This window comes from Pseudoliparis swirei, chromosome 12 (genome assembly GCF_029220125.1).
Source record: "Pseudoliparis swirei isolate HS2019 ecotype Mariana Trench chromosome 12, NWPU_hadal_v1, whole genome shotgun sequence".
Classification (NCBI taxonomy): Eukaryota; Metazoa; Chordata; class Actinopteri; order Perciformes; family Liparidae; genus Pseudoliparis; species Pseudoliparis swirei.
The window spans coordinates 9,561,930-9,578,174 of NC_079399.1; the positions used below are offsets into that span (position 1 = coordinate 9,561,930).

Genomic DNA, 16,245 nt, shown 5'->3' on the forward strand with positions numbered 1-16,245 from the left:
GGGGGGGGGGGGGGGTGCGTGTGTGCGTGTGTCCAAGACCAAGGAAACATGACATATATTATTGGATCGTTTCTGTTCATGACAACTTCAATCTTAGTTATGTAGTTTTTCCCATGACTTTGTATTAACCATATAACTGATGGTATCTGGGAGAAGACGAGAAACACAAGCAGTTAGGCAACGAGACAAGATGTGAACAAATGTATCTCAGGGCATCCAGTTTTAGATATCACTGTGAAATTAGCCTTTGTACATTTCACTTTTACACTCAGTTTGACAGTATCCTCAGTTCCATCTTGTTAAAGAGTCCATTTCATAGCTTTAACTTGGTTATGTAATATGAGTGTGTGTGTGTGTGTGTGCGTGTGTGATAGGAACTACGATAGTTAGTGTCCTAGCTTTCTCTATGTTTATTCTGTGTATGCAATTTAGGTGCTGAAGCGTAACACTACATTACAGAGTTCAAGAGTCCAGATGTGATCTCCTGATGTTTGGACCAAAGACGGGAAAGAGCACAGCAGTGTGGAGATGTATTCACCTGCTCTGCAGTATTGTGGTATACAACTAGCATGTGTTTGTGTCATATCAATCCAGTGTGGCGCTTTAATCTGAGGGAAAATAATAAATCATGAAAATCAATCAGTGAAGAAAGTGCTCAGGCTCAGTATTACATTCTGAACCGTTTTAGAATCAACAGTTAGATTTTTTTAATGAACAATTTCTTTGTCTTATTTCATTATGGACAAATACATTAAAACTTTACGCTTTTAAATTATGTCTTGAGTCTATGTATCTTTTGAATAACAGTAGTTCAACAGAAATAATAAGGAAAACTATATTTTACAAATGCCTTTGCCTGTTAAAATGTCTTCTTCTTCTTCTTCTTCTTCTTCTTCTTCTTCTTCTTCTTCTTCTTCTTCTTCTCTCTGTCTGTCAAGGGTTGGTTCAACCTGGTGCTGGAAAACTAGGAAATCTATTTTTGTCATTCGAGGAATACAGAGCAGGTCTGGGAACAGCCCACCGACACTAACGGCTTCCTATGTGAGGAGGAGGTCCACACTGCCCCCGCCTCTGCATCACCCAGCACATGAACAAGCTCTCTGTGTTCAGCTTTGCTGTCGAAAATTCTGCAGCTGCACAACGAGTATACAGTGTATGTGTGTGTGCACAGAAATATGTAAGTTATGCACTTCATTTGAACCCTAACAGCCGGGCTGTTTCTGCAGTCTTACCTTTGTGAGGACCAAACCAAGCTATAGACGTAGTAGGGCCTTCGGAGGGATGACTGGGAATTAAGACATGTTTTTAGAGAATGTGCTGTGTCAATGAGGGTCTTCACATGTATAGAATCACACATGTGTGTGTGCAAGGAGGGTGGAAGTAAACTATCACAGTGCTTCTACTGTAATACAGACACATGGGAACGTTTTGTAGGGGCTGTGAACCAAAGACAGTAAATGATGGACTATTACATATTACATGCACGCAGGAATCCGGAAGTTAAAGGGATTGTTGAGGTCTTTTGAAGTGAGGTTGTAAGAGATAGTACTATTGATAGTCACTGTATTATAATCAGCTGATAACGGTCGGTTACACAGAAGTGAAGCATTAAACTCCTGTGGCCGGGACATTCATAAATCAATAAGTAGTCCAAAGGTACAATAGGCCAATAAAAAAGTTATAATATAGTATGGAATAAAGACATCATAAAAATGTGACATAAAAAATGTCATGACATAGTATGTCATAAAAACTTTCGACACTTAACTTATGTCATATCGACCTCACAGATGGCGGATAGCGGAACAGAGGCCATACACACACACACACACACACACACACACACACACACACACACACACACACACACACACACACACACACACACACACACACACACACACCGTACCTCTTCAGTCAGGAGGCCAAATGCCAAAGATTTTTATTTTAAAGAATGAATCATTTCGCCTAGAATTATTTTAATGAGATTACCATAATCCGTTTGTCGGTGATGTATTTTATATGAAATATCGGGCATCTTGTTTCTTTCAGTGGCTCGATTAGAAAAAGATGTCATTCCGAGGTTGTCAAGGGATTTAGGGATTGAGCCGACAATACCGAGGCGACGGATTAAACCATCATCACATGCATCATCCCAAACTACATTCAGAGTCTCGCATCATGTATACACTTTGAAACGGCAGGAGCAAGATCAACTGCAAATAAAGTAGGAAGACAGGTGGAAGTGGATACAGGAACATACACGTCATACTTCATCAGAGGATAGGGAAGTTCATTTCACAACTGGGAAGTTAAAAGGAAGATGAGGGGAAGTCGGGTGCAGTGATGGAAATTCTTCTGCAGGGGAGAGCGAGCTATGCACGTGAGCATAATGATGGAGGCTGCTCTGATCCTAGCCACCTATCAATCTGAGCGTGGGAGATTACAGGCAGCTTGAGGAAGAGGCCACCACAAACTTCTTCATATGGATTTTCCACAAAAAAATACAATTAAAACAGAGACAATAGCTGCAATAGTTAGAGGACATTTATTCTGAAGACTTTAAAATGATGGACTGCATTAGTTGTTGTTAACAAGTTTCAGCTGTTGATATAAACCCATTGTAGACAACCTTAAAATACCAAAAATAGTTTCATAGCCGCCAGAAACCAAAATACAAATGATCAAGATATTAGACATCTTTTTTTCCTTCCTGAGAATCTTATCTGGAATGCAAACGAATACAAAATAATAAATTAAACGGGCAAAAAATGAACACAAACCAGGACAATGAAAAAGGTACAGACAATTGAGATGAGGATGGTGGAATGTAGGACGTAGGTAACGGTCACATATTATCTTATGGTTATTTTTCTCACATGATTGATGAAAAATATGTACTCTGAATAGCTGCTGGATATTTGGACATTTTGTGTGAGCTGAGAATGGTAACACTTCACACGCTTTCATAATAATATGTTGAATGGGACTCACACCCTAAAACAGAAACATAATCCTGTTTGGCATGAAGATTAGTTTAAAGTTTTGTGACCACATCCCTCATTTTGCTTCAGAATGTAATAAAAAAGTCACCTCAGAATGCAAAAATGCAGTATATTACAATTTTGGAATTCATTGCAGTAGAAACACTTGTATTTGGCAAGCTCAATCTTTTAAACTTTGGATAGAACAAACTACGCTCCATAAATTCACTTTAGTGTCTGACTCTCAACAAATGACCTGCCTAATAATAAATCCATGCTGAATCACACGACTGGTTTGGTCAAACTCAATCATTCATGCACACAAAGTTGGAATTCTTTGAATTCATAATTGGGTGCTTACTGTCTAACCCTCATTTATACCTATCAATATCTTACAAATTAAACAAAATGTTATAAACCAATACTATCACAACTCCACCAGCTGTGCACAAAGGTTTATGGTCAGTTACTGGAACTCTTAGTGGGGTTTGGCACTTGGAACATAGACAGCTAATATACAAAAAGGGTTTTGGTACTTTTTATTTGTGGATACCATTTCCCATTCCAGCTTTGACAAGATCATCCCTTTCATCACGTATGAACCTCTATCTTGGGCTAAGTCCTCTCCTCCAGTAAATGCCCGAGCGATCAACATTTAGAATATTTCCCAACACATTTAACCGTCCACATCTTGTGATCTCTCCTGGAGATTACAGCAATGGTGTTTTTTTGTTAAATTTGACATTAACAAACCCCAAAACAAGCTCAAATTATAACAACACTTGAGTCAAGCAAATTGAGCTAAACGGTACTTCCCACTGTCCTTGGTCACGTTTTTAAATAAAGCATTTTGTCCTTCCAATTACTCAACTCTATAGTCCTCAGTGCTGAGACTGGCAAAAGATGGAAAACAGAGCCCGAAAAAACACGAGCTTCAGTATCCACACAACAAACCTCACTTTTCTTAGGAATGCTCCACGTTGGGGAACACTCCCCTTTGCCCTCAGGCTGCCTCCAGCCATCGCCAGCCAATTCAACACATCAGCTTCCTTTTGGGCTACATCCACTGTTCATCCAACAGCCCTTAGGTATGGACCAGCCAGTTGTTAGCATCCTCCAGGTCTGCGTCCAGCTCCTCATCTTCATCCAAAGGCTGCAGGGTTCGGAGGGCCAGCTCCCGGAGGAAAGCCGTTGAGTGGGCGGGGGGTTGGGAGACAGACTTGAGCCCAATTTTCTTCTTGGTGAGGTGGAACTGGTCTCGGATGAAGTTGTAGAAGTCATACTCGTAGCGCATGCGGTGGTACAGCACCTGCAGGGCCTCCAGAGTGGGTGTGTGTTTACGTACGGTGCCTGTCATGTTCCCCATCTTCTTATAGTCTTCAGAAAAAAGATGAATAAAAGAAACACTCAGACGAAGAGCTCAAAGAATCAGACTGCAATATTCAGCAACTTTAAGAAACATTTCTGAATGGTAACATCAATTACAAATGTGATATCTTCAACATGAAACATATGTAATGGGCACCTACCAGGGCTCTTGTAGATGCTGAGTACTCCAGTAAAGTAATGAGGTAGGAGCCTCTCTAACAGAAGCAGAACATCCTCCAGCTCCTCCAGGATACCCACAAGGAGGTAGTTCTCCAGCACATTCTGCTTGGCCCTCTCCAGAGCCCAAACTCCAGGCTCCCTGGAGGAGAGAGAAGACACATTCAAAGTAAGAGACTAAAAAACAACAATAGCAACACAGAAGGTATACATGATACTTTTACTAATGTTTAAAACATTAAAATGATTTGCCAGGAAACTTGAGTCTGTAGATACCTGCATTGAGGATGCTGTCCACAGAAGTAGGGAATGATGTAGAACACTCTGGGGTTGGAGCACTCTGGGTAATTCTCTAGAATGCACACATTGATATCCTGAAAGCAGACAAACACATTACAATTCTATTAATTGTACTGCACTCATTACCTTCGCATTGAAAATGCGGAAGGTTATGTTTTGATCGCCGTGTATTTATTTATTTGTATGCGTGTTACTCGCATAACTCAAAAAGTATTAAACCGAATCGCATGAAATCTGGTGGGATGATTGGTTATTATCCGGGGACCATTTGATTAGATTTTGGGATCGATCGGGTCAAAGGTCAAGGTCATGAAAAGGTCAAAATCTTCTTTCTATCCAATTGGCATGCAACTAAAGACAAAATGTTCATAATTCAATGCCCAATCTTGTGATATGCGAAGGTATGCGCTCTACCGAGTGCCCGTTCTAGTTCCTTCATAGTTTCATACAAGTTGACGAAGCTCACTCAGAAGTGTAACTATGTGTTTCCGCCACTAGAGGGAGCCCTTCATCAGCACCTTCTGAGAAGTGCAATGCGAATCCACATCCTGAGCACAAAGCTCTGCCCCTTCACCTCAGCTGCTCTCAGAGGCCGGGGCATCAAGTACGAAAACTCAAAGGTGTGCATGGATTCATGCTCACTTGAAACATGTATGTTATTAAAATATGGATAAAGATCTTTACCACGACCTAGTTCCAGAAACCAGATGGAAACAACGACTTGTCATTATGCAGTGATACAACTGTGGTGAACTTTCATATCTTATCAGAAATAAAGTTATTATATCAGAGTTGTGAACTTTAAAACACCATTTGTCTAAATGTGGGTGCTATTAAACAATGAAAGACAACAAGACATATGGAAAGGACAAATTAAAAACACACACATGCAGTGACAAGTGATGCTGGCCAGCCACTGTGGAACTAGCAGTCAAATCTGTGTCAGGTGACGTAAGCCTTATGGACGGCAACAAGTCCAGAGCAACAAAACACTTCAAGCAGCACGAGTCACGCACACGCAGACACGCAGACACGACACATATGCTCAAAAACACACGTACAGCTACACGCATGAGGCAAATGGTGTCATAAAAGATGATGGGATCTACAATTTAAACTGTAATGATTACCTCAAAGCTCGCCTTTAATAATGAATACTCTGATAAGTCAATATTCGTCAAAGCAAACACAGAGGCCAACATGCTCAATCACTGAGTCGGGTCAGACAGGACGATGGGCCCAGACCTTCCCAGAGGACGCAGTCTGCTTTTGAGGATGAGATATGAGGGCCTGAGGATGAACGCTCGGAAGCAGGTGAGCTGTTAAAAAACCTCACTGACAGGGGTGTACGCATGGATTCAGGGCAAGGCACCGTGTGTGTGTGTGTGAGCATGTGGGAGCTTGGATTGTCAGTTGCAGTTAGCTCTATTTCGTTTTTGTTTTGGGTTTACGTGTTTATGAGAGCTTGACGATTATATTCATGTCATGTTTGCTCGATGACACAAAGGAAAGGGAGAGACTCATCAAACTATAAGATCACATCTGATAACTATACATCTTGATTTCTGTCAAGCGTTTAAAGATGTAGCCTTAACAGGAACCGTGTGAATGACAATATACATAACATTGAGATGACATAAATGATGTCAGTAGTTTTCTTCCTTGCAACCGCATACTGTGGTGAAATTGTATCTGATTCGCCAAGCGGCTGCAGGGTTTGTTTGGATTTTATGACTGCGATGCACTATACACCAGGAACAGGACTTATTGGTGATAAGTGTAGCAAACCACTGGAAAGCTCTTCAAAGAAACCCCAGCAAAGCCCCAGAGGAGCCTTTCAAAAAAGAGTTGAGCTATTGTTAGAAGATAGGTCGTTTCTGGAATTGTGATAACATGGACCTGCTTTTCTTCAAATCGTTATTTCAAGAAATATTTAATTTTCATCTTGTATTTTATAGTATTAAGATTGACAATTATGGGTATACCTCCTTGCCATGCAGTCTATTTTTTCCTGCCAGTGATATGTGTTACAGTAAAAAAAAACAACAACAATAGAAGTCTCTGTGCGAATCACATGCAGATATATCAAAAGAAAGGTTCAAGTGGATACAGGAACTAATTTGAACTCTAATGCAGCACTGTTTCATTTCTCACACACACACACACACACACACACACTTTCCACGCTAATAACCTTTTTCTATAATCAGCTCAAATACGGCGCTGCACAAAAAATCCCCTAAAAAGCAGGATGAAGCCAACTGTGAACAAAAAATGATAAGAGCAAGCGAGAGCCAGACACAACGAAACAGTGAAAGGCAAACAGGAAGTGTATCTAAAACACACTGCTCATAGACAGGAAGTCCCTCTTCTGCTTCACTCCAACACTTGATACAGGACCCTTGTGTCTAAGCATTTAGGGGACCTCTGGGAATCCAGCCATAACTCATTCATATACAACTACGCACAATCAAATACGCACGCGCGCACACACACAACACACACACACACTCAGGCAATACGCACTCTCTTCAGAGGACCCATTAGTATTTTGAAGAGAGCTCCTGTCTGCGCACTCAGGCACATTGTTCCTATTCTCACCGTGGATTACGCCAACAGAGCAGTCAAAGAGGACTGTAGGCCCTAATCTCTACAACGGCCTCCCGCTGAATGGAATGTGTGCATGTATTAAATCAGGAGTAATTAATGATGCAAACCTTTCCTATGGGAGAGTTTGCCTGAGCATTCATCGAAGGAGCATGGGAGTGGTACACTGAGGTCAAATCACATTTAAAACCTGCAATAACTGATTTCATTTGTTTGAACTCTTTGGCAGACAACACAGAAAAATAAATTGCACATCATTAAAAAAAACAATACAATAAGGCCACGGAGATACTTTTCCTAAAAAATGACGTCCTTGTGTAGACAACACCTGTAATGTTCGTGTGGCGGTTGCACCTTCGGCAATCAAACCTGTGACAGGTACACCACCCCACCGCTTTTTAATGTCAAGGCATGCCAGGGCATGACTGATGTCAGTGAAGCCGCTCTCTTATTTCCTTGAGAGCGTGTGTGTGTGTCATTTGTAAATGTTGGGTTACATGAGAGCAGATCAGTCACTCATTGGGAAATCATCTGGTCTGTGGGAATCTCACTGGATCAGACCAGTATTTTTGAGCTGTGAGAACTCACCATTTTACACCCACACACACAAACACACACACACACACACACACACACACACACACACACACACACACACACACACACATTGTACTCTGTGGTAGGGCAACACCTGATCACTCTCAAAAATAACCTGACCAGATTATTTTAGAAATAAATAAAGAAGCCGTCTTTTTAAAACCTACTTAATTTCAAATAAAAGCTCTTGAGTCTGAAGTGACAGTCCGGGCATGTACACACTGTGCTCAAGTGTCCAGAGCATGGCTGTATAGTGGAGTGTATGTGTGTGTAAAAAGGGGTGTGGAGGATTGACGGAAAATCCAAGCTGACCACAGGAATGTCTCAGTGACACGTGCATCAGGTTCCCTCGGCCCTGACAGGGTTCTCTTATTGACACCCCTCATATACACCCAGCGCAGGACAGACGGCGCTAATGCACACCTGGCAGGGCATATATATTCTCAAACTAGTCCCAACTCCAAGTGTTGACATAGCGGGGCACTCACGCAGATATACACCGATATTTCAAATGTTATGTTACGAGGGCATTCACCTCCCGGCCATTCATCAAATCTGGACATCTCCCCACAACCTAATGCTTTTATACGGAGACTTTATTTTGGATATCAACATTGAATGAAATAAGTCCCTGTACTGTGACATTGTTGCTCAGAGTTATTATTGCAGTCGCGATGGTTTGTCAGGTGGAGACACACTCGCTCTCCGCAAGCCCCAAAACACAAATATGGACATCTGCTTCCTGCACACGAACTCACAGAGCTCTCAACTTTCCACTTGGCTTTAACTTCATCTGTAACCCTCAATCTAATCTTAGTTTTACCTACAACATAAAATCCCTTTCTTAACATATTAGACTACAGATTATATCCCCTATTGCCTCTTAGTCTCTGTCTGTCTGTGACAATATAAATTGATTCTTAACATTTTAGGGAGGTTCATCACATTGTTCAGTATATAGCAGTCTACTGCAACTGCCGACAACAGCATCATACTGTACATATCCTGGTGTTTATAGATATCATTTTGCAGATAACTGCACACTGTTAGGTAAGTTAGGTTGTTGTGGCAAACGGACACACTCAGTACCAATAAACAATACCATGTGTCCTATTTTAAAGTTAAATACAAGCGAAGGGGGAGGGCAGGAGTTGGAATAAAACATCACATACTGTATTCTACCTGAACTAAGAAATGAGCACCAACGAATGTCATCATTTCTTGGTCATAGTAAGTCATGTTATGTTAAATATAGGACACCGCCCCCCCCCCCGCCCCCCCACACACACACACCCACCACTACCACCCCCCCCCCCCACCCCCACACACACACACTCACAGGTAAGCCAGTCAAGAGCAGCAAAGCTCCCCCCACCCCTTTAACCGTAGCAAAGGGGCCCCCGTGGTCGTGGTCTGCATACTTTAATAACTCGACTCACATGGTCCAAAACTCCATGGAAAGCCATACAATACTTAATTACAGCCAGTCAGACTCAAGCCAGAATGACATTCACTCCTCCTACATGGCCTTTTGAGCTCTCAGGGTCTCAGGGTCTGCAGACTGCCGGGCAACTGACAAGGTGTGTTTGCGCCTGGATATTAATTCACCATGAAAGTATTGATATCATCATTGTTTTAAGCTGACAAACACATTTTTTTCTATACTTCCCCACCCTCTTCACAAGTCCCAGATGTGGTTGTTTGTTATACTTTAGGGGACTTCCAACTTCACATTAGATCACTTCACTGGCAGCTGAACTCAAACTGTGTTTCAGTCGTTCCTCCACAGTGTTAAACTCATACAGAGATTTTTTTTTAAAAGGCAACTTGAACATTTTAAGTAAGGCTCTCAAATAAGCGATGTATTGCTTTCATTAGGAGCTACAGGGGTAAACAACTCTGCATAGCATGATACCAAGTTCCTGATGTGGTTCTTCTGAATCAGGTCTCTAATTGGAGTCACAATCAGAGTTAAACATTGGGTTTAGCATCAAGCTGCCTCCAGCAACACCATGTGTACAGAGCACAGGGTGGTTTTGATATATTTCTGCCTTGAAGAAGACATTTTCTTTTATTTATATTTGAACATTTAGGGAAGTTAATGTTTGTCACAGAGATCCCAAATTCAACAAAACAGTCATGTGGCAAACACAGGAAATTCTATGTGTCTGTTGTTTAAGGAGTGAATTAAAGCAGAAATTATGATGTGATTCAAATAAATCATTTGTGGAAGATTACACAATATATACCAGTCTGTCTTCAAACACTCTTTGGCATATGTGCCTCCATAATTAGTGTACATGAAGCTCATAACAGAATAATAAATGAGTATCCAACATTTCACTTCATGTCTCAACGGAGCTTTATGAGACCGGCTGGCCTGGAATCAAAACAGATACAGGGTTTAAGTACTGTTATTTGCAAACTACAGACTCAGTCATGAAGTGCAGCTCTTTCAAATACTACAAATGCCGTTTTTCCAACCATAAACAGCCGAGACATTGATTTAGCTAATGTCCATATGAAAGTAAATAGGCCTGAGGGCACTGGGACCAAGATGAGAGGCAGATAGAAGGGAAGAAGGCTTAAGGATTCAGCATTTGTTTGACTCTCAAAACATTGTTATGAGAAAGGGTTTCTTCTTTGGAGGCTGCTCTTAAGACTGGGGCAACATGGCTAATGTAAAGCAGAATCAAATAAAGCGCTGTATACTGTTTGGGTTCCTATGTGGTTAAAGGGGGGTGGGGGGTAATGAGCAAGGATGCACTTCTTATGAATAGAAAGACTGATCTGGCTGAGAATGTATTTATCCTGATACAAACCTTTCTGATCGGCAACAAGGGTGAAAATCTAAAATAAAAAATAGCTTTGTTTTTCAAGCCACACAATAACTAAATACTGCGTGAAAACAAAGGCCTCTCACCAGGTATCTTTCATCCTCTTTCATCCCTGGAGTGCGGATGAGGTGGTTCTGCTCACCCCTCCAGTCACCGAAGCGACGGAAGAAGTAGTTGGAGAGGAACCTGTTGATGGGGTCCCGGATTATGTTGATGTAAACCGGCTGCTCTATCTTGAACCTTACAAAGACAAATGTGAACAATAAGTTAAGACCTGTACAGAATTGGAACATAGATGAGGAGTTACTGGTTTCACGCTGCTGTTGGTAAGCATCGTTAAACAATGTGGCTACTGTACCTGGTAAAGTTCAGGAAGTGAACATGCCGTGTATAGAGGAATGGCTGAGGGATGTTACTGATGTTCTTCATGAGATCCACCTGAAAAACAAAAAACAAAAACAAAAACACACACATTTGATTTGTCTTGAAGAATGAACTGTTTCAAACTCAAATGAAAGAGTAAAACATATGGAGCGAGATCAGTGACAGGAATTGCAGATTTTAAAAAAGCAAACATAAGAACTAAGAAAGTTCCACTGAAAAAGCTCCTAAGCCTGAATCTTCACACACAGCTGGCATTTGGCACTTCTCTGAGTTCACTTGGAACTCCCAAACAGTGAGTATGTTCAGTTTGGAGTCTGTCACGATAGCCATATATACGTCATGGTAGAAATCCAGCAATTATGACATGAATAGGCGATAACCAAAAGCATATGCGAGCTCCTCTCAGAATCCTCCACTACAGACCTCACAGTTTGAACCCCTGGACTGCACAGCTTTCAGAAAGTGTTGTTCATTTAACACGATTCATCGCCATAGATCTCTTTCTGACACATCATTTACGGGAAAGCCAACATTTTTAAAGCAATTATTCCAAGATTTTTCTTCCTCTGCTGCTATGCCAGATTAAGATCACCCCAAAGGCTTTCCAGGTTGTCAATGGAGAGGCAGGCGCACATGCCACAACAAACTTAAAGATACCGCAGTCGTTCCTCATACGGTGCAGGTGCCCTCCACGCTCTTTGATGGAAGGTTCTTCATCATTCCTCCATATTGGAATAACTCTGTGTGCCATTAAGTTATCCCAGTCATGTATGTAACACATTAGGGACTATGTAAGTCTCTGTAAGTGGAGAAAATGGCTAATTAAAAAAAAAAAAAAACAATTGTGAAATTGAGAGACATTTTTAATTTGTTCTGAGTCTCAGAAAAATATCAGAATATTTCAAAGTAGACTCATTCAATTTAATTCTCAATTTCAATTTGGGATGAGTAGAAATATTCTCTATATGAGTAGTAGTAGAAGTTTAAAAGGATGAAACATAAAGGAATAACAAACAGATGAACACATTCAATGACTCCCTCTGCTACCCAGACAGTAACACGCTGGCCAAAGTCAGAAAACAAACTGGAGACCGGGAAATAGGGCAAAGAAGGCAACGAAGGCAAAGAAGGCATACACATGAAAGAAAACTCCCCATTGATCCAGATGTGCGTTTAACACTTTTTTTTATAGAGGAAACACATCAGGATTCCAGGACTTCGCCTGAAGAACCAAAAGGGTTCTTCAAGCTAAAACTTGCTTTTTTTCCAACATCTTATAATCTTACACCCACATGGATGCAAACATGTGAGTGTGGGAGGTCACAGACTGGGGAACATCTGGCTTGACACAGAAGACATGGGAATATGAACATAGCAAGGGGACAGATAATAATATCATAATACTTTCAATTATTTGTGACAGCCTGGTGCAGTTTATGGGAATTCCATAGTCCATGATTTTGACCTTCGATCAATCAGGTCAGTATTTCCCCATTTCTACATGTTAGGCCCAGAGAGAGAGAGAGCAGACCATAGGAGGGCTTGATGGAAGAACAATAGCCCAATCAAACACAGTTGTATATTCTCTGTAAGGAAATGCAGTGCTTGATAAACTCAAGCTGTGGCAGCAGAAAAGGACAACATCAAGGCAGGCTTTGTGCCTCTTGAGCATTGGAAGGGATTTATAGGTTCAATTCAGCAATTTATAGATGAATTCTGGTTTCCAGGGGAGATTAAAGAGAGCGACAGAAGAACCAAAACACTGTCAACAAAGCATTCCTAACAGAATCTACTAGCACCGCAGAGAGAACCCGTCTGGTTGTTTCATGGAGACTAGGAGAGTTGATGCTCACTTCATGAGAGAAAAAGAAGAATTGATTGATCTCAGACAAATTCTGATTTTGGGCAAGTGGCTCTTCACTACAGCAAAGACAGACTTCAAACAGACTATCAATTGGAGAAAGTCTTTATTTATCTTGATGTGAGGAGCAAATCATAAAAAAATCATAAAATATGAATGCACCACTTCAAAATACTGTCAATCTACTAAACATTTTATTTTCTGAAATTCAGTGCTTACTACGAGATCAGCAGCATACATGTTTAATCCTTATTGATTATCAATCTTTCTCTTTATTAGCAGTCTGATTTTGGTTGAAAGTCCATAGTTACGTGAACTGAATTCTGATGTGTTCAGCAGGCTGATATCTTTACATCTCCCAAATGCCCCGATCTAGATACTCAATTTAATTTGCCACAGCTCCATCCCGACTGTATCTTTCCAACGAGGGTTCCGAACCGATCGACAACAATAAATATGATTATTTATCCATTTATCCATGTTGAGTTGTTGATTAGTTGCTCGTTTTCACGGCAATCTAAATAGATTTTAGCGAGTTATTTATGATCTGATTAATTTCAGGACACTTGCTCAAAGCATCTGATCGTCATTGAAAAATACTAATTGTAAGAATGTTTTTATTTATAAAAAATTACAATTATATATTTCCTAAATATTTTCATGGAGCCTTGTTTATCAGCTGCTATAACAAAACAGAAAAAAACAAAAAGGATCTCTATCAGCCAATTGGTATTGGCGGCAACAACAAAAAAACATGATATGGGAATCTCTAAATATATATATATATACAGTATATATATAATGTCCTCCACAAATAATGTGATTATTAATTATTAATTGATGTGCATTACAGTGTTGAAGTTATAAATGGACATTCACAAAAGGAGAGCTCTGAAAACAGGTAAACAGGGCTTAGCCCTGAGAGGGTTGACTGAATCATTTTTTATTTGAAGTATATTTGAAGCAAAGTGCATTGATCAGCTGAGGGACTGAATGTCCTGTTTGAATGTCCTGCTGTCATGAACTATGTATAGGCCCCTGGTACGTCAGCTATTTGGACAGCAACAGTAATATGTGTACTTGTTTATGTACACAGAGAAGTTAATCTGAGGCCCCAGTCAGATTTGGGTTTAACACCCTACTTCTCCTGTATAAACTCAGTACATTTCCACTCACTCTGATTCCACTTTCTGCTATAAAAGGTCAAAACATTCATTCATTTCTAGTTAATAGAGACAGAGCGTCTCTATTAATCCATTTCCATTCAACATAAAAAAAGAGTTTATTATCCACATACTGCCCCTCGGCTATTCGTCCAGACCAATTAGCCCAGAGCTAACCCCTGATGCCCCTCCCCCACACCCAGGTTGATGTGCAGACCCTGAACACATTTGGCACATTTGGTGAGTTTGTGTGTGTGTGTGTGTGTGTGTGTTTTGTGACCCACCCCTGTGGTCTGTCTGGCCAGACCCCCTCTCATTTACCAGGGAGAGCTGCAGGGAGACAGAGGGAAAGTGGAGGACAGTCTGAGATTCCAGGCATACCTGCAGTCCCCCGGCCCCCATCCTTCCTGAGCCCCCGTGGAACCCTCACTGGGCTCATCGGGGGAAACAGAGGAAGAGCCAAAAACTGCAGAAAGCTACACTGATCTGCAGCTAACTAAATTAAATGTGTCTCTGTGTAAGCCCAAATACTCAACACCTGTGTAAGAGACAAATATGGAGGCTAGACTTTTGAGAAAATTATTCCAGGAAGATCGGTCCAGATAAATACCACAACTGCTTTTGCAACGTTTATGTATCGGCTTGCCACGTTGTTACACAGTACACAGAGTACCCGCAATAAATAGCTTCAATACAAAATGAAAATAAAGGCTAATTTGCTTACTTTCCAAAAAAAAGGCTTCAAATTGGTTAATCCACTTGGTTTATCCACTTATCTGAATGTGACCAACAGCTTCAAACTGTTGCTTCGAGTGAGATGCTACTAGGGAATAACTGTTTACAATCTTTGTTTGTACTGGGGCCAGTCCCTTTTCTGTGTTTGCGTATCTGTGGCTGTGTGATGCAGATACACAAGGTTCACGGCTGTGGAGTAACTGTCTGCTGGTTAATGTTGTTGGTAAGAGGGAGGAAACTGGATCCCACATCAACGCAAACCCACTTACAGTAAAGATGCTGTCTTTCCTCTTTCTTCCCCTCAGCCTGTTGCCCATGTACTGAAAAGGACAGATGGGTCCCCATACGTCACAAAGCTGCAGGAGCTCTGCAAAGTTCCAGACGAATAAGGCCCCTTCACCTTTTTGGAAATCCACACACAGAGGCATCAACCCCGGGCAAACATACAAGTGGACTACTGGAAGAGCCAGAAGGAAAAAAGGTAGAAAAGCAGCAGTCTGGAGCCAGAACCACAACTGATGAGACCAGCCACACTAAACTTAGGCGACACGCGTCTGGATCTGCATAGGTCAACACACACATGCAAAAAAACACACAAAGACGGAGCTACGTTTTACAGAGTCACACACAAACACACACACACACACACACACACACACAGGCGTACACTCCCAAGCAGATCCCCCTTGCACAGACACTGGAATGCGCAATCTGTTTCTGAGCAGCATCACAGAGCCGTTTTATGACCAGAGCATTAATGAGCCTGATGGGGTTGAGCAGCCAGCGTCTCAGAGTTTCATAAATGGATAAACATGTAGAGGTTTCAATATTGACTTTACATTAACATCAAATCGGTCAGGAATGTTGAGACGTATTTAGCATCGGCTGACTGTGCATAAGTGGTTAGCACTAGCTCATCCCTAAAGGATTCTGTCAATAACGTCATATGAGGATATGAGTCATCTCTGCGATACTCCCACACAAACACTCAGTTCAGTCACTTTCTCACCCGGATGACAAAAAGAGGTATTGCATCAGTGGGAAATGCCAATAGCAAAATATAAAGAAGCTTGGGCCTTGCACTGGTTCCAAAGGAAATACAATATTTCTGCCTTCATTGCTACTGAGGAAACATTGATCTCAATCGGGAAATTATTTTCTCACGCTGTATTTCATTATTGATTTGTATATATAATGAAAACAAGGATTAGAGGATAATGTCTTCAGAAAAA

At 41.2% G+C, this 16,245-nt stretch overlaps 1 protein-coding gene across 1 annotated transcript in view; it reads right to left on the minus strand.

The window, feature by feature from the left end:
• Window positions 1-2,529: 2,529 nt before the first annotated feature.
• usta (uronyl 2-sulfotransferase a) overlaps window positions 2,530-16,245 on the minus strand; it is a 51,335-nt gene continuing 37,619 nt past the window's right edge. The window contains exons 4-8 of the mRNA XM_056428808.1: window positions 11,229-11,308; window positions 10,957-11,110; window positions 4,806-4,903; window positions 4,514-4,671; window positions 2,530-4,361 (exon numbers count right to left, since the gene is read on the minus strand). Of these exons, the coding sequence (XP_056284783.1) occupies window positions 4,069-4,361; window positions 4,514-4,671; window positions 4,806-4,903; window positions 10,957-11,110; window positions 11,229-11,308 (783 nt within the window). The 3' untranslated portion in view covers window positions 2,530-4,068. The remainder of the gene's footprint in view (window positions 4,362-4,513; window positions 4,672-4,805; window positions 4,904-10,956; window positions 11,111-11,228; window positions 11,309-16,245) is intronic.